Source organism: Antennarius striatus, chromosome 4, assembly GCF_040054535.1.
Source record: "Antennarius striatus isolate MH-2024 chromosome 4, ASM4005453v1, whole genome shotgun sequence".
NCBI lineage: Eukaryota > Metazoa > Chordata > Actinopteri > Lophiiformes > Antennariidae > Antennarius > Antennarius striatus.
The window spans coordinates 7,854,166-7,882,074 of record NC_090779.1 but is presented as its reverse complement, the minus strand read 5'-3'; the positions used below and the strand labels follow the sequence as shown (position 1 = coordinate 7,882,074).

Sequence of the window (27,909 nt, the reverse complement as noted above, 5' to 3'; positions counted from 1 at the left end):
TTATCTTGACTCTTACCTTCATTTAAGATACATTTAAATGCACTACAGGAATAAAACCAGTCCATGAAGATGGCAAGTTAAGGGTGTTCCACGGTAAATAGATGAGGAACATAATTATTGTGCAACGTCAAAGTAGTGAAAAGAACTTTTATTCTGAAAAGCCATTCTTCCTGTTTCAGGCTTGTCGCGTGATTTCCTGTGACTTGCCGCTCACCTGCTGCGGACTTTGGCTGTGACTCCGCCCTCCCGTCTTGTGACGGCGTTTCGACGACGTGGGTGTTCTCGTTTGATCAGGGACTGTGACAACAGTAAGAACCGGATACAAAACCTGTCATCCCGAGGTGTGTTGGAAGTTTTACAGCCACTGCGTTACCGTAAACAGTCAACCATCAGGAGAAAGTAAGGATGACAACAGGGAGGGTCGGATCTTTATCAGTGACAAACAATCCTGCTGTACTCAATTGAAAAGCTTTATACCATCTAATTACCTATTGGTAATTTAGTATTTCCAAAACAAGAAAAAGCTGAACATGCAAGGTCTGGACATCTCTGACAGTTGAGTATGAATGAATTCAGAGATCCTCAAACCTTTGTCAAGGACAATAAACCAGCAATTTATTTTGCAGCAATTAAGTCCTATTCATTCATTCATTCATTCATGGTCTACCACTTCATCTGCTGTTGCGGATTGCGGAGAGCTGGAGCCTCTCCCAGCTGACTGAGGGCGTGACACAGGGGAAACTCCTGCAGTCATTCTAATGGATGCATTAACTCACAAACTATCAGCACCTGCAGCAATAATGCAATTGGTAACTACTCAGTCTTATAGCAGTTCTGTAATAACCAGTGACATTACATTACAAAATTACATTGCAACTGCTAGAAAACATTGAACAACGATCAGAGGTCACAGGTCTAGATGTGGGTGAGGAAGCCCAGACGAAGGCTGGCAGGGATCTGGATGGTCTCCAGAGCCACAGGTGAGGGTGTGAAGGTCAGAGTAACAGAAAACATCCTCTTGGCATCCATCATCAAGGTGGATAATTCAATTCTGTCTTTCAAAAGGTTCTGAAAGAGAAAAAAAACCACGCAGATTTGTTGAAATGTAAGGAACATGATAGCTCACATTTACAAACTTTCCCGTGACTCACTTTAACAGTTGCGATGAAAGTGCTTGACACTCGCTCTTCAAACTCAATCACCGGTGTGTACAAGGTCAACACTTTCACAATCTGCTGACACAAACAAATAACAATCACGTCACACGGAACGTGTCAGTTCTACGAAATAACGCCGCTGAATATTTCCTGATGGGTGACCTGGGCTGTGTTGAGCGCGCTACACATGTTGCAGATGGCTTGGGCATCTTCCTCCGTCTTCTTGTTGATCTGCAGCAGCTGTGCAGCCTCAAACAGAGGCTCCAGAGTCTCCTTTGCGCCGCAGTCTGCCAGCTCCCTTTCAGTCAGCCACTCCTTCATCTGCCAAACATTGTACCTAAAGACAGGCGTTGACAGTGAGTCAGAGGAGAGGAACTGTTAGCAGCCTCACTCGACGGCTGCTTCTTCAAATATTTCTTTATCAATATACAATATTTTTTCAAACATACAGAACATAAAAACAATAACAAGACAGAACAAAGAGTGGTATACAGTTAATAGTAAAAACAAAATAGAAATAAATGAATGTACATCAAACAAAGGATGGGCATTGCTGGGAGAAATGTTTTTTCCAATCTTTAGTCTTTAGAAGCCTCAGTGAAAAAGTAATCCTTTCCATTAGATAAATTACATGAATTCCATTACACCATCACACAAAATTTTCAAGTTACGAAACGCCTCTAATATTGAAAATATTGCCTCTTGTTACGAAAGAAATTTCAGGATACGAAAGGTAAAAAGACAGTATGGGCTGCTACTCCCAGCTCCCAAAGGTTCCTTGAACATAACATTCTTATAGCTGCTCTGCCATTGGCTATTACCAAGCATCCGAGCATCCCATCGGCTAAGAGGGACCTCTGCTGTATGTGTCTATGTGTGTAGCTAGATAGGTGTCTATGCAACGTCCTCGTCATTCGGCCCTCAACCCATGAGGTGTTCGGATAGTTTTACGTAAATAATTTGCGAAAAGGCGACTGTCATTTTTAATGACCTCGTGAAAGAGGATTCAGGCAAGGGAAAGTCGACGAAAGAACATCCAGAGTTTAATTTTTATTCTTTACTCTATTCTGTTTTTTACATTATGCACAATTCTACTTTATTGTGTAATAATCTAATTGTAACATGTATTTGTTACATGTTTTGATGCATTTAAATGGTTTTTAAAACATTTATGTCTGAATTTTAAGGGGCTTGGAACGGATTAGGGCATTTGCATGGAAAACGCCTCTCTACTTACAAAATTTTCTACTTAAGAAATTTCTTCCAGAACCAATTAATTTCGTAAGTAGAGGTACCACTGTACATAGTGGTCCTCCCTAACCCTACCAAACCCTAGAATCTGGAAAACAAACGCTTTCTGCATCAATAAAAAAATGAAAAAATGCTAAAACGACTCCATTTGCGTTGCATTTCATAACAGCGCCTTACCTGATGTTACCTCCGGTTTGAGTGACAGAGTAAATGACGTATCCTGAGCCATATTTGATTCATTGACATGTCCACCCGAATCAGGGTGTGGTCATCCCCGAGGAGGAGTTCGTGTTCAGGTTTAGCTAGCAGTGTGTGGCGACGACCTGGCTCAGAGCTACACACTGAAAGTTTCTCACAAGATGTTGAAGTCAGCTAGCAAAAGTTCAGTGATTGTAATGTGAGCCCCTCACAAATAGCAATGTTTCTCACCCTATCTCTAAGGGAGACACCAGCTATCCGCCTGAGAAACCCAGGACCATTCGGAGGGATTACATCACAACAGTGGCCTGGGTACACCTTGGGATCCCCCTAGTGATTGTTTTCCTTGCTGCCACACTCAATATCCCAAATAAGTACCTGGTTTCATTATTCACAGATGTGGAAGGTAAAAAAACAAAAAGAATTTCATTCCATTTGAATGCTATGGTCGATCCAAATATAGTTACTAAATCTGGATAAATGTTTTGCCAAAGGGAATTTATTTTTAGGCAAACCCAAAATAGGTAATAGAGGTAGCTTCCTGAGAGCCACAGACCCTCAAGCAGCTGGCTGAGCCTGAATGGTGGCACTTCTGAACAAGAGTAATAAAATATTTGCAAACTGTGTTCCAGCCAAATGCTCTCCATAGGGTTGAACTTGTTATCTTCCATTGAAATTCACAATGTCTTAAACAAACTTCTTGTGTAATACTGCTATTTAGTATACAATTTCAACACCACCATACTATGAAGAAACCTTGCTGTCTGCAGACCGACCTCTTTTCCCTGGTGTTTGACACCATCTAGAGCAGTGGTTCCCAAACTAAGGCCCGTGGGCCGGATGTGGCCTTCCTCCACATTTGGCAAGACCCCCTGAACAGTACCAGAAAAATGCTATTACAAACTGACCCTTCCCCCCAACAGAGAAGTGAAAAGTTATGTGGCCCTTACAGGAAAAGGTTTTGAGGCCCTGTTCTAGAGAGTTGATTTTGTGTATTATTTCACATAATTTCAATTGTTTTTACATGATTCTTTTTCCATTTAACTTATCTTATTGGATTTTTATTTCATATTTTATTTAATCACATTGTGTTCATTGTTTTATGGTGCATCTGTTGTGTTGTTTATTGACCCTGCAGCACTATGGAAACATTGCGTATACTTAAATTGTGCTATAGAAATAAAGTGGATTGGATACCTGATCTGCAGGCCTTTGCTCCAGGAACACATATCCTTTCGTAGCAGCAGATGGTTGAGTGTAACTGCACAGATGATGTAAAACTGCTGCTTGACCACCTGTTTAATGATGTCTGCATCCATCCCATGCTGAGTCATAGTGATGTAGAAGCGACCGAGATGCTCCAGGAGGATGTCCACTGTAATGGGCCCCTCCTCTGGCAAACTGGTGCTCCTTTTTCTCAGGCCTGTCGCTTTGGACCCCAAAGCACCCTGCATGGTTTCGGTATCCAGCATGCTAGCCACTTGAAATCAGACACGGTGGAGGAAAAATACATGTTATGTGATGGAGGTCACTTGTCACCGATACAATATTCATTGTCAGGGTACGCTCAACAGGTGGGGCCGTCTACCCTCTTTTCTGACTTTGGGAAGAGTCAGTGCTTCTGATCTGAACAGCTCACTCCTCCATAGATTCATTAACAACTGTGACTGGAGAGTGAGCCGCCATCCCACAGAATTACATAATCCTGAGCTTGTACCAGTCCATGAGGGGGGCGGATTACTAATGGGCATGCTAATTACTGTAAATGTAAAATGTTGTATACTCCAGTGCTCTCTTTGTTGTTGTTTTCATATTACAACATTGAATAAAAATTAATAAGGAGCAAAAAACCCATACAAAACCAACCTAAGATGATTTACTTTATACTGAATGATGCATTTTTAAATTCCTTAAGTTTTTATAGTGAGATTCTGGTTCCTCACCAATAAGGGGCTGCAGGATTTCCGCCATACATTGGATGAGCTGCCGGTAAATTTGGATGGCTAGATCTCCCAGAACCTGTTGGTACTCTGAAAGTTCAAAGTTGACCAGGCAGTGCTCATTCTGCTTGGGAGTATTTTGCTTCATCACAGTCTGAAGCACATAGAGGTTGGACAAACATCCAATGTTAATTACAGGATTTGTACAAGACAACTAATGTCATGTATGACAAGCCTAACTCTTACCTCGTCTCCACTGTACTGCTTCAAACAGTGCATCAGTCTGCAAGTGTTGGCCAGCCAGAAAGACACCACTTCAAAATCTTTTCCTCTCCTCTGGAGAAAAATATTAACAGACATTCAAAAATACATTAAGCTTTATTATCAGCACAGACCAGAGTAACGCACTGACCTTAATGACCCCCTTGATACTGCTGATGGTGGCGTTGAGCAGAGAGCTAACTCTCTGATCATCATTCACACTGTCTGCATATCGCAGGCACATGAAGATAATGTAAGCAGGAAGTCCAGGCAAAAAGCTGACTGCTACCCCGCGAGGCTTAATGTCTGACAACAAAGAAAGGTTCTGTATTATTATTATTTATTAAGTCCTATATTTGAAGAAACCGCTGAGCGTACCCGTGACCACGGTCTTAAGCAGGTGGCCCTCGTCGCCCTCCCTGTACTCCAACATGCCACGATACTCCTTCTCCTTGCGACTGATGTTCACCACTCTGACAGGAGCGTCCATCACGGAGACGTTATTCTTTTGTTGAGCACTCACTGAGCATGACAAATGGAAGAAAATAAATCTCAGCATCAATGAAGTGTTCGTTGAATGAAAGACACACGTAATGATCTCTGCAATGTGGTCACCTTCAAAGTCTTCAACTTTTCTCACATATGTTTTGAGTTGTTTCTTCAACTTGCGAACGGTTTGCTCTTGTTTCTCCTGCGTCGCCATGAGTTCCTAAAATGACACAAACACATGGTTAATGTGAGGACAACCTTTCATACCTGAAATAGACATGTTAATTTCTAATTCTGTCTACCCGAAACAAGCATGAGAACTTTTGCCATTATAAACTGTCTTATCTAACTAGAATCATAAAGAACAAATTTCAAATTTCCCAAAATGTCATTTTAAAAGTAAATTATTAGAGGATCCCCTCAAACACAGAGATCCAGTATAATACAAAGAAATTTGTTGACTCGGATGGAACTTTTCATCGTTAAAATAATAGCGCTGTCATAGAAAAGGCAGATTTAACAGCCCCACCAAGTTCTCATTGGTGAGTCTTGTGATTTCTTGATTCAGGCCAGCATCAATGCGAGCGTCTTCAGGCAGGAAGAGACTTTGAGTCATCAGCTTCTGCTGTTCCTCCTTTTCACTCTTCAGCTTCTTCACCTCCTCAAGAAGCATATTATATCTCTCACTGTGAAAATGTTCCTGATCCTGCATCTGGCGCTCCAGAAGTCTGGAAGATAGAGGTCTGGTTTTCATTCTTTGCAGCATGAATGGCATGAATGAACCACCTAACTGCAGAATAGTATTTCATAACCTGTTGGTCTCTTTCAAGCCTTCATAAGCAAGCCACAGCTCTCCATCTTCATTTAGAGTACGGATGTCAGTGGATCTGAGGAATAGAGTATTTAAAGTATTTAAAGTTCTATTTGAACACTTGCAGTATTGAAACAGGAGCTATCCGGTCCTACCTGTCAGGATTATGAATTGGAGGGATTTCAAGATCTAAATTCACACCCTCCCCGAGTGCAGAGCCCTGGTAGATATGGGATAAATGAAGTCCATGCTATGTGACATGTTTGTGTGAAAGCAAAATATGAAGTAAAGTATAAAATGTTCGCAATTATTTGTTTTCTCACCTTATGTTTTAGAGCCTCTTGGCGGACCATATGTGAACGTAGAAGCAGCACTTCTTCTTTTCGCACTTCCAACTCATCATTAGAAGAATTGAGTTGTTCAAGCAGGATCTTGTAGGGCAGAGTACCAGGGGCGGGGGGCATCAGATCACTGTTCTCAGTGGTCAAAGACTTTCGCAGCTCATTAAGGTCCTGCTTCAGCTTCTTGTTGTGGGACTCCAGTTCTTGCCTCTGAATTAAGACACAAAGAAATCAAACACCGATCAATGACCTCAATATAAGGGTCATTCAATCATTTTCCTGAAGACTAGACAATCAAAATTGTCTTCTATAAGCCATTTATTAGGGAGATGGTTCGCTGGACCCACCCCTGTGGACCCACCACTCGCAGGGCAGATCAATGGGATCGGGTGCGTTGCCATATGGGTGGCGGTGACGACAGGGGGTAACAACAGACCAGACCCAGGCGGCAAAAGCTGGCTTTGGGGACGTGGAATGTCACCTCACTGGCGGGGAAAGAGCCGGAGCTTGTGTTGGAGGTGGAGCGTTACCAGTTGGATCTGGAGGGGCTTACCGCCACGCGTAGCGTCGGTTCTGGATCCAAACTCCTGGATAGGGATTGGATCTTGTTTTACTCCGGAGTTGCATCTGGCGTGAGGCGCAGGGTGGGTGTGGGGATACTCACAAGAGCGTTGCTGTGTTGGAGTTTACCCCGGTGGATGAGAGGGTCACCTCCCTACGCCTTAAGGCTGTTGTAGGGAAAACTCTGACTGGTATTTGTGCTTACACACCAAATATCAGCTCAGACTCTTCGGCCTTCTTGGGGTCCCTAAATGGGGTCCTTGATGGGATCCCTGTAGAGGACTCCATTGTTCTCCTGGGGGACTTCAATGCATACGTCGGCAATGATGGAGACACTTGGAGGGGCATGATTGGGAGGAATGGCCTCCCTGGGATGCTCTTAAGTGTACCTGGTACCAGAGCACCCTGGGTCGGAGGTCATGATTGATTTTGTGATCGTTTCATCAGAGTAGAGCCGCTGCTCCTTCATGTGGAAAGGAGTCAGTTGAGGTGGTTTGGGAATCTGGTGCGGATGCCTCCAGGGTGTCTCCCTACGGAGATGTTTCTGGCACATCCAGCTGGAAGGAGACCTCAGGGCAGACTCAGGACCAGGAGGAGGGATTATATCTCAACACTGGCCTGGGGACGCCTTGGGATCCTCCAGTCAGAGCTGGTGGATGTGGCCGGGGAAAGGGAAGTTTGGGGCTCCCTGTTGAAGCTGCTGCCCCCGCAACCCGATTCCGGATAAGCGGTGGAAGATGGATGGATGGATGGATGGATGGATGGATGGATGGATGGATGGATGGATGGATGGATAGATGGTTCGCTGGTCAGCTGGACGCCATCCAAGCTGTCTACGGGCGAGAGGTGGGGTACACCCTGGACGAGACACCAACTCATCACAGGGCCACACAGTAATTCATACTCACATTCCACCTATTCACAATTTAGTGTTCAATTCACCTAAGCTGCACCCAGACACATACAAAGTCCACACAGAAACACCCCAGTGGCAAACAAAGACTGGACCTTCTTGCTGAGAAGCAACAGCACTGCTCACTGCTCCGCTGTGCTGCCACAAACTGAACCATTTGGATTCCATCATCTTCAGTATTTTCAGTCTGAGCATGATCTTTTCTAACATTATTCAAAAGAAAGTGTCAGAACATGTTAACATCATCCTGTAGATTTTGGATGTTAAAGGAGCTCATTGTTATCATCATCAGACCCAAATACTCATACATACCTTCAGTCTTTCCAAATCCAACTCTGCTCTGCCAATGGATCTCTGCTCCTCCTCCTCCTTTAAAAAAAAACAAGCAATATACATATTAACCAAAAAACATAGATTATGGCTTTAAAGCACAGAATCCCTCACAAGTAAGTGAAAAAATAATAATCTATTGCCTCATTCTGACTGAAATAATTTTAAATTTATAATTTGGATTAATATGAAAAACATGAAAATTAACTATTTTCAAGCTAATATCTTCAGCCTCCCTAAAAGCATGAACTGACGCACAAACTGAGCAAGTTGGATTATTCCATACAAACTGTAATTATCCATCCATCCATTATCCATCTTTTACCGCTTCATCCGCTGACACGTGTCACAGGTAACTGGAGCCTATCCCAGCTGGCTTAGGACGTGAGGCAGGGGGAAACGCCGGGGGCAAGGCCAGCGCGCCGTGGAGCCACACAGAGACAACCACGCACGCACACACTCACACCTACGGTCAATTTAGGAACGGCCAATTAACCTGAAGCGCATGTTTTTGGAGGTGAGAGGAAGCCAGGGAGCCTGGAGAGAACCCGTGTTAAAACAAATCCCCACCTTCTTCAAGTGTGTTGGAGAATGTTGCTTCCCCATTTCTCTGTGAAGCCTCAGAAACGTTTTGTGGACTAAAAAGATTCACCAGATTTTCATTGATATGATAGTGAATGGATAAATATATCTTTTGTTTTTTTCAGTCAGAGAAGAGAACATAATTTAGATCTTCTCATTCTTTTCCTTTCGGCTTTTCCCTTCAGGGGTCGCCACAGCGAATCAATTGCCTCCATCTAACCCTGTCTTGTGCATCCTCTTCTCTCACACCATCTACCTTCATGTCCTCTTTCACTACATCCAACCTCCTCTTTGGTCTTCCTCTAGGCCTCCTGCCTGGCAATTCAAAACTCAGCATCCTTCTACCAATATATTCACTATCTCTCCTCTGGACATGTCCAAACCATCTCAGTCTGGCCTCTCTGACTTTATCTCCAAAACCTCTACCATGTGCTGTCCCTTTGATGCACTCATTCCTGATCCTATCTATCCTGGTCACTCCCAAAGAGAACCTCAGCATCTTCATCTCTGCTACCTACAGCTCTGTCTCCTGTCTTTTCCTCAGTGACACTGTCTCTAGACCAAACAACATCGCTGGTCTCACCACAGTTTTGTACACCTTTCCTTTTATTTTAGCTGAAACTCTTCTATCACACATCACACCTGACACTTTCCTCCAACCGTTCCATCCTGCCTGTACACGCTTCTTCACCTCTTTTCCACACTCTCCATTGCTCTAGACTGTCGACCCTAAGTACTTAAAATCCTTCACCTTCTTGATCTCTTCTCCCTGTAACCTCACTCTTGCACTTGGGTCCCTCTCATTCACACACATGTACTCTGTCTTTATGCGGCTAGCCTTCATTCCTCTCCTTTCCCGGACAAACCTCCACCTCTCGAGCTTCTCCTCCACCTGTTCCCTGCTCTCACTACAGACCACAATGTCATCTGCAAACATCATAGTCCATGGTTTCTGTCTGTCAGCCTGTCCATCACCATAGCGAACAAGAAGGGGCTCAGAGCTGATACCTGATGCAGTCCCACCTCCACCTTGAACTCCTCTGTCACACCTACAGCACACCTCACCACTGTCCTACAGTCCTCATGTCCTGCACCGTTCTAACATACTTCTCTGCCACTCCAGACTTCCTCATACAATACCACAGTTCCTCTCTGGGCACCCTGTCATCAGCTTTCTCCAGATCTACAAAAACACAATGCAGCTCCGTTTGGCCTTCTCTGCATTTCTCGATCAACATCCTCAAAGAAAATACCACCCCTGCCAGTTCTCCTTCCACCCCTGCCCCTGCCACTTCTCCCGATCCCACTCCAAGAGCTGCGAAGCTCAACGGCCCCACCTCAACCTCTGGACTTCCAACCTCGCCACAACCTCCTGCTCCCACCACGACAGAGGATCGTGCTCTCCCCCATTCTCTTCACCCTCTACACATTGGACTTCAAGCCCAACTCGGATACATGCCACGTACAGAAGTACTCCAATGACACTGCGATTGTGGCATGTATCCGGGAGGGTGATGAGGGGGGGTACAGGGCATTGGTGGCTGACTTTGTGGAGTGGTGCCAGCAGAACGAACTCAAGCTCAACATCTCTAAGACAAAGGAGATGGTGCTGGATTTCTGGCGGGCACCTCCCTCTCCACAACCAGTGATCATCGAGGGCAGTGAGGTGGAGGTGGTAGAAAACTATAAGTACCTGGGACTGCAACTAGACAGCAGACTGGACTGGTCACTCAACTCGGACTGTGTGTACAAGAAGGGGCAGAGCAGGATGTACTTCCTGAGGAGGCTGGCCTCCTTCAACATCTGTCCTAAGCTCCTTCTCATGTTCTATCAGTCCGAAGTTTCCAGTGTGCTGTCATACGCCATTGTGTGTTGGGGTGGTGGGGGCAGGAAAAGAGATATGGACCGTCTTAACAGACTTATCCGCAGAGCGGGCTCAGTGGTCGAGCTGAGCCTGGACTCTGTGGAGACAGTTCTAGGGAGCAGGACCATGTCTAAATTCAGGGCCACCAGCCACCCCCTGCACACCACCTTCTCCCAGCAGAGAAGCACCTTCAGCGGCAGACTGCTGTCACACAGCGCCTCCACAGAGAGGCTGAGGTCCTCCTTCGTGCCCCGTGCCATCAGGGGGTACAATGACTCTCTCAGGAGGAGTGGGGGGGAGGTGGCAAGGTCAGCATGCGGTTAAATGGATTTAATTTAATTTTATACTGTTTATATTATAATTTTATACTGTTTATATTTTTGTTATAGTTTAGTATATGTCCTGTTAATGCTACATGTGTTTGTTAGTGTAGTGTATGTCTTGTGGTATGTCCGGGTTTGTTTTTGCTTTTTCCTGGTGTTTGGCTGAACAGTGGATATGTGCAATGTCCTCCGGGATTATTAAAGTATGTATGTATGTATGTATGTATGTATGTATGTATGTATGTATGTATGTATGTATGTATGTATGTATGTATGTATGCACGTATGTATGTACGTACGTACGTACGCACGCACGCACGCATACATGTCCTGCACCACTCTAACATACTTCTCTGCCACTCCAGACTTCCTCATACAATACCACAGTTCCTCTCTGGGCACCCTGTCATAAGCTTTCTCCAGATCTACAAAAACACAATGCAGCTCCGCCCGACCTTCTCCGTACTTCTCTATCAACATCCTCAAAGCAAATACTGCATCTGTGGTACTCTTTTATGGCATGAAACCATACTGCTGCTCACAAATGCTCACTTCTGCTCTTAGTCTAGCTTCAACTACTCTTTCGCATAACTTCATTGGATGGCTCATCAGCTTTATTCCTCTGTAGTTGCCATAACTGTGCACATCTCCCTTGTTCTTAAAAATGGGCACCAGCACACTTCTCCTCCATTCCTCAGGCATCTTCTCACTATCTAAGATCCTGTTGAACAACCCAGTCAGAAACTCTACTGCCACCTCTCCTAGACATTTCCATATCTCCACAGGTATATCATCAGGACCGACTGCCTTTCCTCTCTTCATCCTCTTCAATGCCCTCCTCACTTCATCCTGACTAATCTTTGCTACTTCCTGGTCCACAACAGCCACCTTTTCTGGTCTTTGTTCTCTCTCATTTTCCTCGTTCATTAACTCTTCAAAGTACTCTTTCCATCTTCCCATCACACTACTGGCACCTGTCAATAGACTTCCATCCCTATCCTTAATCACCCTAACCTGCTGCACGTCCTTCCATCTCTGTCTCTGTCTTGCCAACCTGTATAGATCAGTCTCTCCCTCCTTACAGTCCAACCTAGCATATGAGTCATCACAAGCCCCTTGTTTAGCCTTTGCTACCTCTACCTTCATCTTACGCTGCATCTCCCTGTACTCCTGTCTACTCTCCTCAGTCCTCTCAGTGTCCCAATTCTTCTTAGCTAACCTCTTTCTCTGTATACACTCCTATACCTCCTCATTACACCACCAAGTCTCCTTATCTACTTTCCTTCCAGATGACACACCAAGTACTCTCCTACCTGTCTCCCTGATCACATTAGCTGTAGTTGTCCAGTCATCTGGAAGCACCTCCTCACCACCTAGAGCCTGTCTTAATGCCTTCCTAAAAGTCATGCAACACTCTTCCTTTTCAGCTTCCACCATTTCGTCCTCTGCTCTGCCTTTGCCCTCTTTATCTTCCTCACCACCAGAGTCATCCTACACACCAACATCCTATGCTGTTTGGCTACACTCTCACCTACCACTACTTTGCAGTCACTGATCTCCTTCAGGTTACACCGTCTACACAAGATGTAGTACCTGTGTGCTTCAACCTCCACTCTTATAGGTCACCCTATGTTCCTGCCTCTTCCGGAAGAAAGTATTCACTATAGCCATTTCCATCCTTTTTGCAAAGTCAACTACCATCTGTCCTTCTGCATTCCTGTCCTGGATACCAAACCTGCCCATCACCTCCTCATCACCTCTGTTTCCTGCACCAACATGTCCATTGAAGTATGCACCAATGACAACTCTCTCACTTTTAGGTAGGTCTCACATCCTAACTGTGGAGCATACCCACTAACAATACTGAACATCACACCTTTGATTTCTAGCTTCAGACTCATCACTCTATCCGACACTCTTTTTTACCTCCAGGACATTCCTAACAAACTCCTCCTTCAAGAGAACTCCTACGCCATTTCTCTTCCTATCTACACCATAATAGAACAACTTGAATCCTGCTCCTAAACTTTCTAACCTTGCTACCTTTCCACCTGGTCTCCTGCACACACAGTATGTCTACCTTCCTCCTCTCCATCATGTCAACCAACTCTCTACCTTTCGCTGTCATAGTTCCAACATTCAACATCCCTACTCTCAGTCCTATATTCTTGTCATTCCTCTTCTCTCTTCCTACGAACACACTTTTCTCCTCTCCTTCGACCAAAAGTAGTCCAATTTCCACCGGCACCCTGTAGGTGAACAGCGCTGATGGCGGTCGTTGTTAACCCGGGCCTCAACCGATCCGGTATGGAAGTCATATATTCGATTTGCATATTGATTTGGCAAATGTTTTACGTCAGATGCCCTTTCTGACCCAACCCTTTGTATTTATTTGGGTTTGGGACCGACACAATAAGACACTGGCTTGTGTCCTCTTGCAACTACATTAAGAGAACATAATTTAGATCAGCTCTCTATATTTTTTGTCATTCATCCCTGGGGCTGAACCAGAACAGTGTTTCAGTCCATACTTTTGCCTTCTCCTGTTGGACTTCTTCTTTCTTATCAAGCTGTTTCCATAGTGACTGTTTGTCCTGCTCCAGTTCTTTCACTCGTCTCTGGAGCTTCAGGAGGACCGGCAGGTCAGCCGTCGACTGGGTCTCATCCTAACAAAGAACAGCAAGCATCAGTTCATGAATCTCTTCACAAGGGCTGTTTCGAATGCCAGATTGATAGGATCATAACAAAATAATGCCATGGAGAATCTTCCCACAGCTATTCCAGATATCACACCTCCCTTTAGGTGCTCTGTAAATGTACAAACACCACCTCACCTCAAGAAGCACCTCTATCTCACATCCCTGTTTTTACCACTGTCTCGGTTTGTATGACATCTGTTATAGTACTTAAAACATTCAATATATTGTTTTTGTTCAATTTTCAGTGGAGCATACATCATAAATCATTTTATCAAACTCCAAACTCATTGTGAGGTGGCTTTCACAATGCATCACAGCTCACTGCATCACCTCTGTAGGTATAGAGCTGTCTTCATTGTCCGTGGAGCCTAAGCTCACAGTAAACTCAGAGGAGTTGCTGCTGGAGCCAGAGCCTCTCCTCTTGTCACTGAATTGGTTTGAACCCTGGTGTGGAAAAAATAACACATTAGAAAAGTAGGCCGAGCTATAGTTCTTCCATTGTGAGGAACACTGAACTGATTTCTGTTAACTGGAGACATCCAATGACAACACTGAGCATCCTCACAATGTTAACGCTCATCTCATCCTTCAAGTCTCTGTGCCGTTCCTCCAGATTCAGGTGTTCACTCAGCAGAGTCTGGTAGCGAGAACGTTCCTCAGTTAAGTCTTTCTCCAGTTGACTGGTGTCTTCCATCTGTTTTCTTGAATCTGAAATGGAGTCTTTTTATTGATTCGTTATGAATGAGACCCCTTCTGAGGGACTGAGGAGCCAAATAGTCCATACCTGTTAACTGTTGAATATGTTCCAGTATTGATTTATTTAGTTCATCTTTTTCTCTGTTCAACAAGTTGTTCTTCATATTGAGATCTTCTATGACCTGATTATGAAAGAAAGCAAAATCACATGGTCGTTGTGTGATCTCCCACTGAGGTCATAAACGCTGAAAAAAATGAAGGACTATTTGGAAAATAACCAAAGGGCAAAAATGTGAAATTTCTTTTTTTCCCTTTAGAGCTGAAATGTTTCCCAAATAAGTTACCAGATCAGGATAAAAAAAACAACAGGTTACTAGGGAGGTACATAGGATAAATCTACACGGTATGTAGGCCTACCTGTTGTGTTTGCATCCTGTAAACTTTTGTCTGCTCCTCCAGGTCATCCTTCTCCTTGTGGGTGGTCTCCAGCTCATGCTGAAGGAAGGAAAGCTGCTCCAGCAGAGAGGGAAGCTTCTCTGCCTTGGTGTTGGCCTTCTGCACTGATCTGTGTAGGTTTAGGATCTCTCTGTTCTGTTTCTCTCTTTCCACAGTTGCAGTCTTCTCCACTATATTCAGCTTCTCATTGAGCTCTCTGTTTTCTTTATGCTGCAGGAGGGGAAAAAAACACATGCTGTGCATGTGATACGGGAACTCCCAAAGACCCAACTTTTTTTTTCACAACAACTACTGTTTTAGAAATTTACTCATAATTTTAGTTGTGTGTTCAACAGATGTCTCTGCTGCTGGGAAAACTCAGTCTGTGCTGATGTTGAGAGACCATAACCTCTATCAGCAGGTCACTGGGGCGGCAGCAGCTCAGTCCACTAAGTCTTCGGCTGGGAACCGGAAGGTGGCTGGTTCAAGACCCGTGTTGGGCAAAAAGTTTGGAACATTAACGGGCAGTGGGAGGTGCCAGTTCACCCCCACCTCTGAGGTGCCCTTGAGCAAGGCACTGTCTCCTTAATAGGCTTATCATTGGGAATGCACCAAGAAGTAGCTGCCCGCTGCTCTACGTCGACATCACTTGCATGCCTACAGGGCCCTTGCGCGCTTGTGTTATGGGCCTGCACACACACACACATACATATATACAGTATATATATACATAGAGAATACACACGCATGTGTCAAACTCAGTTAGCGTGTGTCTTTGACGCACATTTTTTGACAGGGACACACAATCATCAGAAAATGTGTGTCCTTGGGACGCAAGCTTTAAATACTTACCAAAAAAAATCGCTTCTACCTTTTTTGCAATATATTATTGGGAAAATGTACCTCATTTCAACAAAAATATTCACAAATAATTGATTTCTCCACTTAAATTTAGAACCCAGAAAGCCATTATGTTTTGATCTTGCACGAGTTTCTTCAGGATACTCACCTGCGGGATTCAGCCCCCTGCCTTTTTGAAATCTTATCTTTTTTCTCTCCGCATAGAGAAAAATTCTTTGTCTTGGGATTGATTTGTCGAGCCCCATGCTGACGACTGCCACCCAATCCACACTGCCCCCGTCACCTACGGTTTCCTCGGTGGGTGGTGAGTCCACCGCAGGTTGGGCCCACGTCGTCCTTTCGGGCTGAGCCCGGCCTGGCCCCGTGGGCAGAGGCCCGGCCACCAGTGGCCGAGCCCCAACTGAGTTCGAACCGCAGATTCAGGAGGAGCAATGCGGTTTTCGTCCCGGTTGAGGAACACTGGACCAGCTCTAGACTCTCAATCGAGTTTTCAAGGGTTCATGAAAGTTTGCCCAACCAGTCCACATTTGTTTTGTGGATCTGGAGAAGGCATTCGTCCGTGTCCCTCATGGTATCTCGTGGGAAATGCTTCGGGAGTATGGGGTTTGGGGCCCTTTGCTGAGGGCTGTCTGGTCCCTGTATGACCGAAGCCAGAGCTTGGTTCGCATTGCCGGCAGTAAGTTAGACCTGTTCCAGGTGCATGTTGGACATTGGCAGGGCTGCCCTCTATCACAGGTTCTGTTCATAATCTTTATGGACAGAATTTCTAGGTGCAGCCAGGACCGGAGGGAGTCCTGCTTGGGGACCAAAGGATTTAATCTCTGCTTTTTATGGACAATGTTGTCCTGTTGGCCTCATCAAACCTGGACCTTCAGCGTGCATTGAGATGGTTTGGATGAGGATCAGCACCTCTAAATCCGAGGCCATGGTTCTCAACTGAAAAACGGTGGTGTGCCCTCTTCAGGTCGGTGGAGAGTCTTTGACCCAATTGGAGGAGTTTAAATATCTTCGGTTCTTGTTCAAGAGTGAGGGAAGGATGGAACGTGAGATTGACATACGGATCGGTACAGCTTCGCTGTATAGGTCTGTCGTGGTGAAGAAGGAGCTGAGTCACAAGACGAAGCTCTCAATTTGCCCGTCAATCTGCTTTCCTACTCTCACCTATGGCCATGAGCTTTGGGTCACGACCGAAAGGACAAGATCCCGGATACAAGTGGCTGAAGTGAGTGTCCTCCATAGAGTGGCTGAGTGCATCCTTAGAGATAGGATGAGGAGCTCAGTCACCAGGGAGGAGCTCAGAGTAGAGCCGCTGCTCCTCTGCCTCAAGCGGAGCCAGTTGAGGTGGCTCGTGCATCTGTTTCGGATGCCTCCTGGATGCTTCCCTGGGGAGGTGTTCCAGGCATGTCCTCCAGGGAGGAGACCTCGGGGAAAACCTAGGAGACGCTGGACAGACTGTCTGTCAGCTGGCCTGGGAATGCCTCGGGATCCCCGGAGGAGCTGGAGGAGATGTCTGAGAAGAGGGAAGTATGGGCATCCCTCCTGAGACTGTTGCCCCCGCGACCTGGCCCCAGATAAGCAGTTGAAAATGGATGGATGGGTGGAAAGAAAAAAATCTGCGTCCACACGTAACCGCACAAGTGCATTGATCAACATAATAATAAGCAGAACAACTCCGTAACAACTCCGGCAACGACAGAAGAAAGGACCGGGACATGCAGAAGTTCACGCCGTTCCTCCTGGATGAAGACGTCCATCACAGAGTTTTCCCACCAGTAGGCAGCGCAACCCAAAGTAGCCAAATTTCGTCTGTGCTCAATGTGGAGCAGCAGCACTTGAGCTTGAAACAACAAGATGACTAAAAACTACCGGACAATTTCTGCCGCAAACCCGGTTTTAACAATGTCCATTCTGTTTGTACATGCAAACATGGGTCACATTGTCACAGCAGTTTTGTTGCAGGGAGACACACCCAGAAAACCTTTGGTTACAGCGTCCACACAACAACGCATACCCGACATTTTCAAAAACCTCCGTTTTCGTCACGGATGTATGCTTCGTCATCTGAACAAAAGGCCTAACCGGAGGAAAAAAGGGGCATTTTCACAAAAGCCAGGTGCCTCAGTCTTATTAATTTCAACCACACGGCAACACAAGGTCTGCTCATTTTACATGCTGCAGTGAGAGAACAAGGAGTAGCAGTACTTCCTCATTACTCGCGGTTAAAGTGTTCCAGGACCATCCGCAAAAGGTGAAAAGCCGCAATATTTATGTTATGATTTACATATAATTTAAACGTTTATGAACTCTCCCCATACTGACATTAAACCACCTTACATCTGTATTACTTTTTCCAGCACTCTTATAGAATGTTTAAAACACATTTTTAAACTTGCTCAGAGTTTCAGAATACAGTGCACATACAGATGCTGTCACCCAATAGCATGCTCGTACGGTCTCACGTGACTACAGCTCATGGGAGACACTTGCTCCTCGCCTCTTGCTGTATCCCTTGTCGTTGATGAGATGAAACCTACATCTCATCGAGTACGATATATAATTTATATATAATTTTAAAAATTTGCGATGTAGTGAAGCCATGCATCTTGAAGCACGAATAAGCGACGGATTACTCTATCACGTATCATCAAAAACTAAGTGACAATGACTGCTTTCTTGAATAAAATACAATCAAAAGTTAAAGAAGAAAAAGAGACAAAAATTACTGTGGATGGTACAGATAAAGATGCAGAAGAAGCCAAGCAAAAACCAGCAAAAATCCGAACATTTGTACACAATGGACACGACTGTTTCCATTGGCGAAGCACGGCTAAATGTCATCACCTAAAACAAAATAATGAAGGTGCGGCTTCCTAAAATATCTGTGTGGAGAAGGTTCTTTCAGCTTGGTTCAGTGTCCACAGGAGAATATATGAATTAAAGACAAAGAAAACTATTGAGTGGAAAGCAAAAGTGAAAAAAAAAACAACTGTATTACATCTTTCTTTATTTCTAAAACTGTTTTTTAAGAATGACTACCAGGCTTTACCGTTTTGATAAAAATAATATGTAAGTAAACTATTTTTTTAATTAAACAGTTATGATGCTGTTATTAATAAAATCATTAAAATTAACAGTTTGTTTAGTTTTTATACTGTACTATTGGCAAAACTCAATCCTTGCGTATACAGTTTCTACCGTTTACTCTGTTATTACTTTTGAGATGCATAACTGTCATGTTGGGATGCACACATTTTTGTTGAAGCGCATCCCAGGGATGCGCTACTTTCTTGAAAAATAATTTCCCTACTAGGGATTAATAAAATTCATTTCACTCGGAGTAAAATGACAAGTGAGTTTGAGATGCGGAACAAAGACACAAGATTTGACACACTCACCTGCTCATTGATTTTGTGCTGCAGCTCTATGATCTTGTTCTCCATGCCAAAGTTAAGCTTTTTGAAGTGCTCCACAGATCGCGCCTCCACCTTCAGCTTTTTTAATTCTTTTTTGGCCCTCATGCGACGCACACAGCTCTGCAACAGGATGACGGCTGCCAAGGTACGTCTGTAACGCACTCTTGCCAGCCAGCCCCTCGCCCATGTCTGGATGACCAGAGCTTTTTGCTCATACATCAACTGAAAAAAGAAAGGCATGCCAAATATTGTTTTTTTCACATGTAATGACAAGCTGTAGTTATGAAGAGGTGAAGTGGAAAAGAACGGGCGTGTTTGGCACCACTGCTGTCAGGTCCTTACAATAAATGGAAGGGGCACCGCTTTATTTCATACAACATTAAAGAGAAAATAAAATATTTTTTAAAAAGCTGAGATGAGTGAGGGAGCACAACGAATCAGTGTCATACGACGTTTGACAAAAGAAACGCTGTTATCAAATGAAAAAACTCACTCATTAGAACAGCCTATTTACATAAGAGAAAATAACGTTATGTTATTCATCAGCCTTCTTGTTAGCGTTGTTTTTTTGTAGCTGAGACATTTGCTAGCCTCCCTATAAATAAACATTAAAAATAACAATCAATAATGACTATCACGTTTTGATAACACTCTGCAAACAAAGTAAACATGTTCATACACTTTTGGAAACGTGACCTTTTAATCCTAGTTTCAGTTTTTTTTAGTTTAGTCTAGAATATTGAATTCTGAAGCTCCAGCAGTCACCACTAGAAGTGAAACAGTGGCACCGGTGAGGGTATCAGAATGTTGCTATGAGGTAATGACTCCTGTATTTCCTTGATACCATGTATAAATGTGATGTCAGCCAAGAGGAAGTAAACATGGACCCAAGTGGGTTCCTAGCAACACAACTCCATGGAAATTATATGTATGTAATATGACAAGATTTAATCTAAAAATAAAATTGGAACAAATATTATTAAACAGCCATAAATAACAGCTTAAATTCCACTGATAAGAGTGAAACCCTACAGAACAATCATGGTTTAGAAAGTACAGTCATCTAATAAATAACGTTCCTGCTGGAATCTGACTCATCTGGGCTTCCTGAGTGGGGAACCAGTTGTATTCTAATCAAGAGCCATTAATTCCTGTTTCTATGGTGGCGCCAATCAAATTCCGTTCTGGCAATTGTTCTATTCAACTATCAAGTTCCTCTCTGGAATGAAATTCCTTTTAAAGTCTTTCCACCATAAACACACTCAAAACAAAAACTGTAATACACAAAAATCACAGTTGATGCTGCTTTTTTTTTTTTCAGAATATCACTGTGTCAGTAAATTCTCCTGCATTACCTTGTAGTACTGCTTCCTAGCCATGTAGGCCCTGAAGAAGCACTGGATAGCGACAGCTGCAACACGCTGCTGCTGGTAGCCTCTCCTGGTTGCCCACATTCGCACGTTCTTCTGAATAAGCACAGCTGCTCTGGTTCTCCGTAGGAAAGTAACATAACTGACAGAAAATAGAAACATTTAAGAACTTTACTGGAGTTGTGTTCTTTGATTCTGCTGCTGCTACTCACCTGCGTGCCTGGTGACCGCGTACATGTCTTTGTATGGTGATGGCAGACTCCCTCATCCTCAGGTACTTTTTACGGGCCAGCCAGCAGCGGATGGTCTTCTGGATGCGGACACAGGCCATACGCAGCTTGTCAGAACGTAGCTTCTCCAGGTAAGCCACCTGACCGGCCCTGAAGAAAATCTTGTTCTTGCCAAACTGATATTTATCCTGATCCTAGTAGGAAAACAAAAAAGTACATTTACATTCCATAAATAATTAATGAAATGTTCTTAGTGCTGGTAAAGCTTTCAGACATACCTTTATAAGTTTTTTCATGAGATCTTTGCAGGTTTGCTTTCTATCAGGAAAGACATCCTCTTGCTTCATAAGGACCCGATAACGGCTAAAGAACTCCTGATACGTCCATCTACAATATTCAAACACAGAAGAAAGTTGGAGTTATTATTTTTGTAGTTTTAAATTTTATAAGCACTTAATAGTGTGTACAACCTTCCCAAGTGTGTCTAGTAGAGAGCCATGTGCTCTCTACAAGATGCACTTGCAGATATTCTACCTCGATGGGAATCCTGCTGCTGAGATCCGTATTGTTTCCAGGATGCCACATGCTCGAAGTTGTTGCATTGTTCTCCCAGGATCCAAACTTTATGAGACATTACAAAATAATACTCTTCACAAAACAATTAATTCATTGCTCATTTATGTGTACTTTTTGATATAATTGTGTAAAATGAAAGCATGAAATCCTCCTCCTCACATGAATGAAGCCTTGTGGTCATTTGGCTTGATGCAGCGCACATAGTGAGGAGCTGTAGCATTGAGTGTGTCCATCAACAAATGCAGAGACTGTCGAAACTGAAAAACAGAATAATTCTTCAACAAAATCTAAAGATATGGTCTGGTATACTTAAGTATACTTGAACATTGTTGACCATTGAGTTTAAATATGCAGCTGTAGCGTTACATCACGCATTTCCACAATTTCCCCACATACATAATAATGACATGTCACACCTGCAGTCCAACAGTCTTCTTGTTGTCCCTCTGAGCCGAGCCGGCCCTGACGCTGGAGCGCTTCTTAGTATAACTTGGCATCTTCTCCACATCCTCAAACAGCTTCAGCAGTAACTCAAACTGACAAGCAATAAAATGCAGACTTTCCATTGGACAACAGAGGGCAGTGTTTTCAACTGAAAATAAATAAGTGGGTGTATTTCCTCCAATAGTTATGGTTTAACAATTAGGGTGTGCCAACACAACACTTGCAACACAAAATTTCCTTTAAAGTTGTTTGCTTCTATATTAGAAGCTGTTGACTGTGAATTCTTTTCACCTCCCAAAAAGAGAAGGTTAGGATTAGGAGAAGAAAAGACAAAATAAACTGTTTAAACGCTATTTCACCTTGCAATTTTTCAGCACATTGATCTGCTCCAAATTAACTGTGTCCTTGTTTTTCTCCAGGAAGCCCTCACATTGGTACTCCACCTGTACAAAAAGGGTCACACAGTATTTCTTGACTAAAAATGTACACTTTCATCATTCAAAGTCTGAAGCAAACTGATTGGCGTTGGTCTGATGGATATAAACATTAATCAGTTGTGGTGAGGATGTAGAAGCCTGGCTTTGCAATTAGTCCAAGTATCTTGGATGTGAAATGTGAGTAATTAATGTGGGCGCTGCACAGCAAAATGCAGCCCCGCCTCAGCATGACACATACTCACCTTGTCTGCAAAGTGGTGGATGATGAAAGCTGTATTTGATAACCTGGGTTTGTCAAAATGTGCATTCTGCCTCAGCAGCACGTTGTACAGTTTCTGGGCCCATGTGTCATCAGAGCCTTTGGGCATCTATGGAAAAAGGAAAAGCTGACACATCAGTTAGTCATGGCCTCACTCAAATCCTCCAAATATAGTTTGAGGGAGTTTTCTCCACTGGAAAGCAGCTGGGCTGGCCTTTGGTGAAAGAAAAAGTTTAACGTTACCTTACACTCTTCATCCAGAAGGTCCAGAACCCCCAGTTTGGCCTCAATTAGGTTAATACATGGCTGGTTGTCATAGAAGTCGATCAGTGTCCAGGGGATCTCCTCCTTCATGTATTCCTCTTGTTCCAGTTTGAAGACGTGCTGAAGGGAAAAGTCACTGAAAATGATTTTGTTCTATTTTAACTCAAACTGCAAAATCTAAGTGTTGGCCAAGATAGAACACACACCTGGTTGAACTGTTGCTGAAGCTTCTCATTGGCATAGTTAATACAAAACTGTTCAAAGCTGTTGATATCAAACGTTTCAAACCTGACAAAGAATAAAACACTAAATTACAACACATTTGGCTAACCTAAGAACGTAAACTGTAAAAGCAAAAAATGAGAGATACAAACTGACCCATAAATGTCAAGCACACCGATGAACGAATGTTGTTTCACAGCAGACTTTAAGGCACCGTTAATCCGGTCCACAATCCAGCTGAAGAGCATGGCGTAGACGTGTTTAGCCAGGGCATCTCTTCCATTGATTGCATGTATTTTGGAGATTGATTTGACATAGGTTTCTGTGGTCGTCTGGATTTTCCTGTGACATAACCAGTGGGCCATATCTTCACAGGGTACGCCAGTCAACTCACAAAACACCATCAGGTGGGGATCATCTGGCTGGAAACAGAATGTCAAATAGTGATCAAAAGATCCTCAGTGAAATGTTCATATGGAATTAAATGAATGTAAAAGCCTGAATCATCATCATCATCATCATCATCATCATCATCATCATTATCACCACAGGGGTTTACCGAGATGCTGCTTGCATCTGCTGACTGATATTTCACCTCCACATTGCTAAGATGGAGAAGAGCTGCTAGAATTTGAAAAATGTCCATTTGATCACTTTCACCGATCCCTAGAAAGAAAACAGAACAATCCAAGTGACCACCAGTCAAGTCAGGTGACACAGAAACAAAGTGTGGTTCTGTCCATTTGACAAGTAAATTCAGTTGTAAGAGAAAAGTCCCCAACACTCACTCAGGAGCGAGAAAGCCCTCCTGGTATTGCACATTTCTTTGGTATCATCCAAGCCATCTATGACCAGGTTCTGTCCCTGGTTAGTGTAACGAAACTCATCTGCACAACCTTCAAACATTAATCCCATGAAACATGTTACAGTAAAAACATCAGGTTTTGACCTATTTTTGTAATTGCTTGATGAGAAGACAGATAGTTTAGTGACTGTCTTACCTAACTTGAAGGCTTTGAACTCTGGTAAATGTGAAGAGGCACACAGCTGGTAGAAAATATGGTAGTTCCGTTCTCCATGAGCCTAAAAATAGTGGAAATTATATTAAATACAGAAGTGTTAAATACACAATGAGTGACTCTGATAGTTAATGCAATGCAGATGTAGATGAAAAGGAAGTCCAGAGCTGCACCCAGTCTTACACTGTATCATTACATCTGAATCAACTCATCAGAACTCAGTGTTTTTCACATTTTCAGTAGTGGACCGTTGCCAAGACACACATGTCACACGCATGTGAGAGTTTGAAATCAGTTAGCTGCTCTGAAACATGCAGAAGATTGACAGACAGGAGACTCTGAGGGTAGCCATCCACACACATCCTAGCTGAAAACACAGCAACGACATTTACCTGGAACACGACTCTAGACTTTTCCAGCAGGTACGTTCTCATGTTGGCACCAATTATGCAACGCTTCTTATCAAACCCAATCTCAATGTACTTCCCAAAGCGACTGCTGTTGTCATTCCTTGTTGTTTTGGCATTCCCAAGGGCCTAGGGGCATATATTAAAAGACTTTCAGTGACTTCTGTCCTGTCTAATTTCATCATGCTGCAGTTTATAATGTCACCTCCATGATGGGGTTGGAGGCAAGGACTCTCTCCTCAACTCTGGTCTCAAGAGACGAGCAACTGACTGTGGCGAAGTAACGCATGGCATACTTTGCAGAGACAGTTTTGCCAGCTCCCGACTCACCACTCACAATGATGGACTGGTTTTTTTCATCTCTGTTAGAAAACATATAATGGCATGTGTTCCAGATGTCAGGTAAAAGAAATTGGGTTTATCAGGAATAACAAACAAACCATCTGGTGGCTTTAAATGAAGTGTATTTAGAGGCAACAAAACCTGGCCATCTGTTTGTATGCTTCTTCTGCTACTGCAAATATATGTGGGTCCATGTCTCCCATGTTCTGCCCACTGTACGCATTGATGATGTCAGCCTCATAGATGGGCAGGCTCTCGTAAGGGTTGATGGCAACTAGGACAATTCCTTAAAAACACAAGAAGACACGGGTAATCATACTTTTCTCAATCGGCGATGTCAAAGTCAAATACACAAAGAGACAAACAACCAAATTTGCTACAAACCGAGGGCCAGACTAGTTCAATGTTTATTAAAACACTGAAGCTGTTTTTCTAGATTGGAATGGTGTTTCTGCTCATGCTCACGTTTGAAAATAGTTGCCTTTGTCTGGGCACACTGCGTCACAAACTTGAAGCATACAGTTTTTGATAAACTCGCCTTCTAGAAATGATTTTGATTTTGCTGATTTTGCATCCTCTTCTGCCACAAAAGAACTAGCCTTGACAACAGCCTTGCTTTGAGATTTAGCTTTTGTGAACAGAGCCTGTCAGGAGGTAAGACCCATTTTAATTCTTCCACCCTCTGTAGCTTTTGTTCCGTGTCATTATTCTTGTCTTTGTCTGTGTATTTGAGACATTTAATGATGGCCTCTCAGCCAAACTTTCTCCAATCAGAAGACACACAGATTTTCCTTTTCGTTCCATGAACATACTGTATATTCTGCCTCCTACCGCATTTGAAACCCCCTGTTCTCAGCGTCCACCTCCCGTCATTTTTGAGGAGAGGTCGAGCTGAAAGTTAACTTCTGCTCTGACTACCAATGGTCAATGAAGCCGAGGCCCGGTTGCTGTGGTACAATGATTTCACGGGCTACCGTTGCATTGTGAGGAATGTAGTGTAGGTGCATTGGTGCGGGCCAGTTCTAACATTAATTAAATATCATCCAAAGGGCCATAGATAATTCATTCTCGGGCCGAAACTGGCCTGCAGGCCTTGACTTTGGAATATTTGCCTTAAATAACTACAACATAGATTCAAACAGAACAGCAAATCACAATATTATTTCCTTGAATGCATTAATTACCAAAAATTTATTAAATAAATGTTCTTTTATTCTGTATGTTCCTTTAAGAGTAGCTGCTCCACATTAATCAGCAGGACGTACTGTAGATTATGTCAGATCATACAGTTAACGGGGCTCCAAAGTCTACACCGGCAGTGATAGTGTGAGTCACATGAGATGAGGAACATTACCACAGTACGTGTAAATTAACTTGGAGTCCAAAAAGCGCACTTTAAGGTTGTGCAGCACTGCAGGCTCATGAAGGTAGCTGAGAGCTGTGAGGTCATTCTCCCCAACCAGGATGTTAGGGTTTCTCAGCGGAGGAAGGTTGTTGGTTTGAGGATCTATTTTGTACTCCACCTCCTAGAAAGACGAAAGTTAGCTGTGAGTATAGGATGAGCCTGAAGATCGCAAAAACTGAAAACACAAGTATAGACAGGTTGTCAAGCACAGTACCATTATCATTAAGGGTAAAACAATGCACTGTAAAACAATGATGCAAGTGTTTGTTTCACTGATTACCATAGCAGTCATGTACTCAGAAGGTCAGTGGTTCAATTCCCATTCCAACATGTCCTTGAGCATAATACTCAACCACCATTGATTCCAATACAGTTTACATAGTGAAAATACATACGACTCACTGGGAAAACTATGTCCAGAATTGTTTTGTATACTTACAAGAATACAGATATTAACTACATTTATTTCAATGAATATACTGTAATTATAAAATAGAGTAAGAAACTTTAAAGATTACAATACTTTGCAGGTGAGAGTACTGTCAGTATGTTTTTAATGCTTTACAGTGTACCAGGGATCCACTGAGTTTGGCCTGCTGACGTTCACTCCTGATAATATTTTGGCCTTGTTTCCATACCTGCTGTGCAAGCCCAAACTTGACATCTCATCTGTGGGTAGCTACAGCTAAGAGTGGAGAGCTCTCAGACGCCCAGCTTATGCATAATCAATCAATCCACCTCGTGGGGATTTCCACTGACCTCTTGGGTTCAACACTCTGCATTGAGAGTCTGTGAACATATGTGCATTTACCAAGCATCACAGCTGCCTCCATTTACCACAGAGGACAGAGATTTATGACGATCCACTGCCAGAAAGAGTTGCAGAGAAATGTCAGCATGGCCCACTGACAAACACTACACACCCATTTCCACATCAGTGCGTTTACATGCGTGTCTCACCGTGCCATCATCCAGCTGCAGAGCCAGCGCCAAGCCTCCAGGAGTGTAATCTCTAATGAGCGTGCCCGACTTCCACACCTCTGCTACATCTGGGAGCCACACACGGGCAAACTGGGGGGCAGAAAACCAGGCAAAAGTCACTCAAAGACTTCGAAACACATCAGGAAAAAGGCGGTGTAGCTGATTTGAAGTCAGCAGACAGAAGTCATGCGTGTAATGTGGATGGTTACGGTGATCCCATGCGAGACAGACAGATAAAATGAGAATTTTAGTCCTTTAAAATACTTCGTAATCGTGTTTACGTTAGTGAAACCACTATCGTAATATGTGGTAAACGGTTAGGGTTGGTAAACAAACTAAGACAAAGTTTGATTGAGCAGAAACTCGTCCGCATTGGACCCAGACTACCCACCTTGGAGTAAAGTTCACAGGCTGCCATGTCTTATAGTTCCCCTCTAGAACCCTCAGAACCTCCTTCCTGCTGAGAAAACACTGGTCATTTTATGTAACAGAGGACTGGTAGACCTTCCCGGGTCTCTTCTCCTGGGCTCACGCCTCTCCACAGGGAGGGAGATCCAACTGGTTCACGAGAGCTGACAGAGGTGCGCGCCCCGTGCCACGTGAGTCTTTGATGCCTCCTAGCGGCCAATACGGGTATTTCACGTAATAAACCCCAGGAGCGGGTGTTTTCACTGAAGTCCAATAACAACTAGAACCAAGGCAGTCAGAGACTGAAACATCTCCCATAGATACATCAGAGCACTAGCTTTGATCCATGGTCTTACTCACACTGGACTTCTCCCTTGTCTTTCTACGGACGGACCAATGGATGGACCAACACACAATACA

The 27,909-nt window shown here is 43.6% G+C and overlaps 1 protein-coding gene across 2 annotated transcripts; it reads right to left on the bottom strand.

Moving 5' to 3' along the window:
- Positions 1-141: 141 nt before the first annotated feature.
- Positions 142-27,609, bottom strand: LOC137593659 (unconventional myosin-Va-like). 2 transcript variants are annotated; one of them, XM_068312571.1, is made up of 40 exons: positions 27,473-27,609; positions 27,061-27,171; positions 26,050-26,221; positions 24,837-24,981; positions 24,559-24,715; positions 24,339-24,482; positions 23,929-24,010; positions 23,716-23,823; positions 23,487-23,593; positions 23,084-23,349; positions 22,912-22,993; positions 22,685-22,825; positions 22,425-22,550; positions 22,105-22,188; positions 21,718-21,837; positions 21,461-21,558; positions 21,260-21,346; positions 21,004-21,112; positions 20,708-20,919; positions 20,481-20,637; positions 19,108-19,347; positions 14,834-15,082; positions 14,505-14,598; positions 14,286-14,428; positions 14,051-14,164; positions 13,553-13,687; positions 8,235-8,291; positions 6,431-6,658; positions 6,263-6,327; positions 6,109-6,183; positions 5,826-6,024; positions 5,423-5,516; positions 5,186-5,329; positions 4,959-5,113; positions 4,793-4,882; positions 4,550-4,700; positions 3,804-4,086; positions 1,320-1,494; positions 1,152-1,232; positions 142-1,068 (listed from the first exon to the last, which is right to left on the bottom strand). In XM_068312571.1, exons 1-40 carry the CDS (start codon positions 27,497-27,499, stop codon positions 916-918), a joined length of 5,460 nt encoding a protein of 1,819 aa, XP_068168672.1. In that variant the 5' UTR covers positions 27,500-27,609; the 3' UTR covers positions 142-915. The 2 variants fall into 2 exon arrangements, with proteins under 2 accessions (XP_068168672.1, XP_068168674.1); XM_068312573.1 differs by lacking the exons at positions 27,061-27,171; positions 27,473-27,609 and having other exon boundaries at positions 143-1,068; positions 26,090-26,222.
- Between the last annotated feature and the right edge of the window lie 300 nt (positions 27,610-27,909).